This window comes from Elephantulus edwardii, unplaced genomic scaffold (genome assembly GCF_000299155.1).
Source record: "Elephantulus edwardii isolate Elephantulus edwardi_28Jun2011 unplaced genomic scaffold, EleEdw1.0 scaffold00258, whole genome shotgun sequence".
In the NCBI taxonomy this organism is placed as follows: Eukaryota; Metazoa; Chordata; class Mammalia; order Macroscelidea; family Macroscelididae; genus Elephantulus; species Elephantulus edwardii.
In genome coordinates, this window is record NW_006400008.1 from 4184418 (window position 1) to 4187392 (window position 2975).

The 2975-nt window shown below is 34.6% G+C and overlaps 1 protein-coding gene across 1 annotated transcript in view; it reads left to right on the forward strand.

Annotated features, from left to right (window-relative positions):
- FAM135A (family with sequence similarity 135, member A) overlaps positions 1-2975 on the forward strand; it is a 147112-nt gene that overhangs the window by 102486 nt on the left and 41651 nt on the right. Inside the window, exons 14-15 of the mRNA XM_006899483.1 lie at positions 881-1032; positions 1357-1467. Of these exons, the coding sequence (XP_006899545.1) occupies positions 881-1032; positions 1357-1467 (263 nt within the window). The remainder of the gene's footprint in view (positions 1-880; positions 1033-1356; positions 1468-2975) is intronic.

The window sequence follows — 2975 nt, forward strand, 5'->3', positions numbered from 1 at the left end:
ATTCCATTGATCTATGTGTCTGTTATTGTACCAGTACCATGCTGTCTTTACCACTACGGCAGTGTAGTAGGATTTGAAATCAGGGAACTTTTTACCAATTTGGTTAGAGTTTGAGAGTGTTAACCGTTTGTACTATTCAGTGACGCAACAACTCATTGCCATCAAGTCAGAACCAAGTCTTAGTTGGCCCTCCTGTATGTTTTCAGAAGCTATAAATTATACAGGAGGAAACTGCCCATCTTTCTCCTGCAGGGTGGCTGGTGGGCCCAGATTGCCTGTCTGCGTTCACAGCACAACTCTTTACCCACTAGACCTCTAGAGCTCCCTAAGGTGAAGTTCTTTATAAATATCGTTCTTTTTCTGTAATCTTCAACTTGTAATAGGGAAACATACGTATTTTAACTGTGTTTGGAAAGTACTATTATTTGAAGAACTTTTCCATCTTAGAGTATAAACAAAAGAATACACCAAAGCCATTAAAAAGTTCTCCCTGCTGAAAAAAAAAAAAGAATACAAAAGAAGCCATATGTCTTTTTTTTATCGTTACGTTATCTTTATATGTTAGATGCATTATTCAATTTGAAATCATGATTTAATGAGCACGTAAATTATGTGTTTGCCTAAAGAGCAATAGTTGTCATCCAGTCAATCAGTGTGATTACTTTTTAAATTTATTTTTAAGAAGTTATGGACAATAAATGAATTTCCTTGACAATATCATTCTTAAAAATTCCTTAATAGTGAGAATTTTCTACTCATTGTCATAATTTTCTCTTCACAATAAAGGTTATTTTTTATGTATAGTGATACTCATGTTGATTTTTAGTTTTTAAAACTTGCTATGGGTGAAAATGTAATCTTTTTCATTTCCCTTTTAAAGCTTTATTGGACATTCATTGGGCAATTTAATAATCCGTTCAGTGCTTACAAGGCCAAGATTTAAGTATTACCTGCACAAACTTCACACGTTTCTGTCTCTTTCTGGACCTCACCTTGGTACACTCTACAATAGCAGTGCTCTTGTTAACACAGGTAAAAAGTTTTTCCTCTTTGTTTGTTTACAGTTTAATATATCTAAAGCTTCAATTTTCTGTTATTCACATATCATTATCTGTTCATTTCTGAACGTGATAAAAATACAAAGTCCTCTATGAACCACTGTTAACCCGCTTAATATATATGTGTGTGTATACACTTACATTTGCTATCAGAAAATATTAATAGTTTGCAAACACAGTTTTTCTTCGTCAAAATGATACTTTTGGAAGTATCCTTTTTAAATTTAATTTTATTGACATTAATCACCTTGACATACATATTTTCATTTATACTCACAGATCATTTCTCATTTTATAGGTCTCTGGTTTATGCAGAAATGGAAAAAATCAGGTTCTCTTTTGCAACTGACATGTCGAGATCATTCAGACCCTCGTCAGACTTTCTTGTACAAGCTTAGTAAGAAAGCAGGCAAGTATAGAAGAATGGTTTGGAAAGTACACAGTTGAAAGCCTTTTCAACCTAAATCTTTGGAAAAGAAATTTATCAACATGCTAAATTTCAATGATTTTTAAACTTCTGAAGGATGAAGTGATAGATTCAAAATTGATTAATTAATTTTAGTTATTTGTCATTAATTAGTTAATGATAGTAGTCTAGGTCATAATTTTATTCATATCTAATAAGTCTACAACTGCTTTGAAATTATCTAAAAATGTTGAGCATTTTTAGTTTATTACCAGTTATAAATTGGTCTTGGTTTTTGAACTAGCTCTCACTTCTGCCCTACCCTTATGTCTTAGTCTCTAGCCTTCCGAATCCTCAGCCTTCTGAACTAAGGCATCTAATTTCTTTTTTATCTTTGGGACTATTAAGCATTTCTGCCAAATGTTGCATCAGAACTATTGTTGTTATTGAATACTGTTGAGTCAATGTACATAGAGGTCCTCCAGCAGGTTTTCAGACACAGTTTAATTGCACAAGAGAACATTGCCAATCTTTCTCCCACAGAGTAGCTGCTAAATTTATTCCATGTGCCTTCGGGTTGACAGTGTAACTCCTTACCATTAGGCCTCCAGAGCTCCCTATCAAAACTGTTCATAGATAATTCATTTTCCAAGTTCTCACTACTAAGTGAATTTTATTACTTATCCCTTATTGACAGATTATTAAATATTTTCCAACTCCTGTAGATATAGCCCAGGTTTTCTGGTCTGAAGCCCACAGCTTCTTTGCCACTTCACACTCCTTTTTTGTCTGTTTCTCCTCTTGCTGAGCTTTGTAAAAATGCAATCTTCTTTTTGAAACCTATGCTAAAATCAAAGCTTTTTGTTGTTGATGATAGATACAAATAAGATGAAGATGAAATCATTCATAGTTTTTGTCTTTTCTTGATCTCTCATGATGCCAGCCAGCCTAGTGGTAAGGTTTTTTGTTTGCTTGATGTTGAGATGTAGTCCATATTGAAGGCTGTGGTCTTTTTTATTATTATTATTATTAAATTTTATTAGTTTTAATGAACATTTACAGAGATTTTGGGTTCTCATTCATTCATTGTTGCACTGTTTTCTCTAAGGGCTGTGGTCTTTGATCTTCTGCAACAAGTGTTTTAAATCTCCCTCACTTTCAGCAAGCAAGGTTGTATCATCTGCTTAACGCAAGTCGTTGGTGAGCCTTCCACTGATCCTTTTGCCACATTCTTCTTCCTAAGGTCCAGCTTCTTAAATCAAGTTAGTGAAAATCCTCAATTTCCTTCTCTTTGGCTTTAGTTATTTGTACATATGTTTTAGTACTAGTTATATTAACAGTCAGTATAGATAGTATCAGTGCAGGAGGGGTAGGCCCTCTATGAGGTAGATTGATTCAGTGACTGGGATACTCGGGATGGGAGTGTCAGAGACAGTGCGATTGGCACAGGACAGAGCAGAGTTTAGGGCTGTTGTACATAGGGTCGCTATGAGTCGCAAGCGACTCGATGG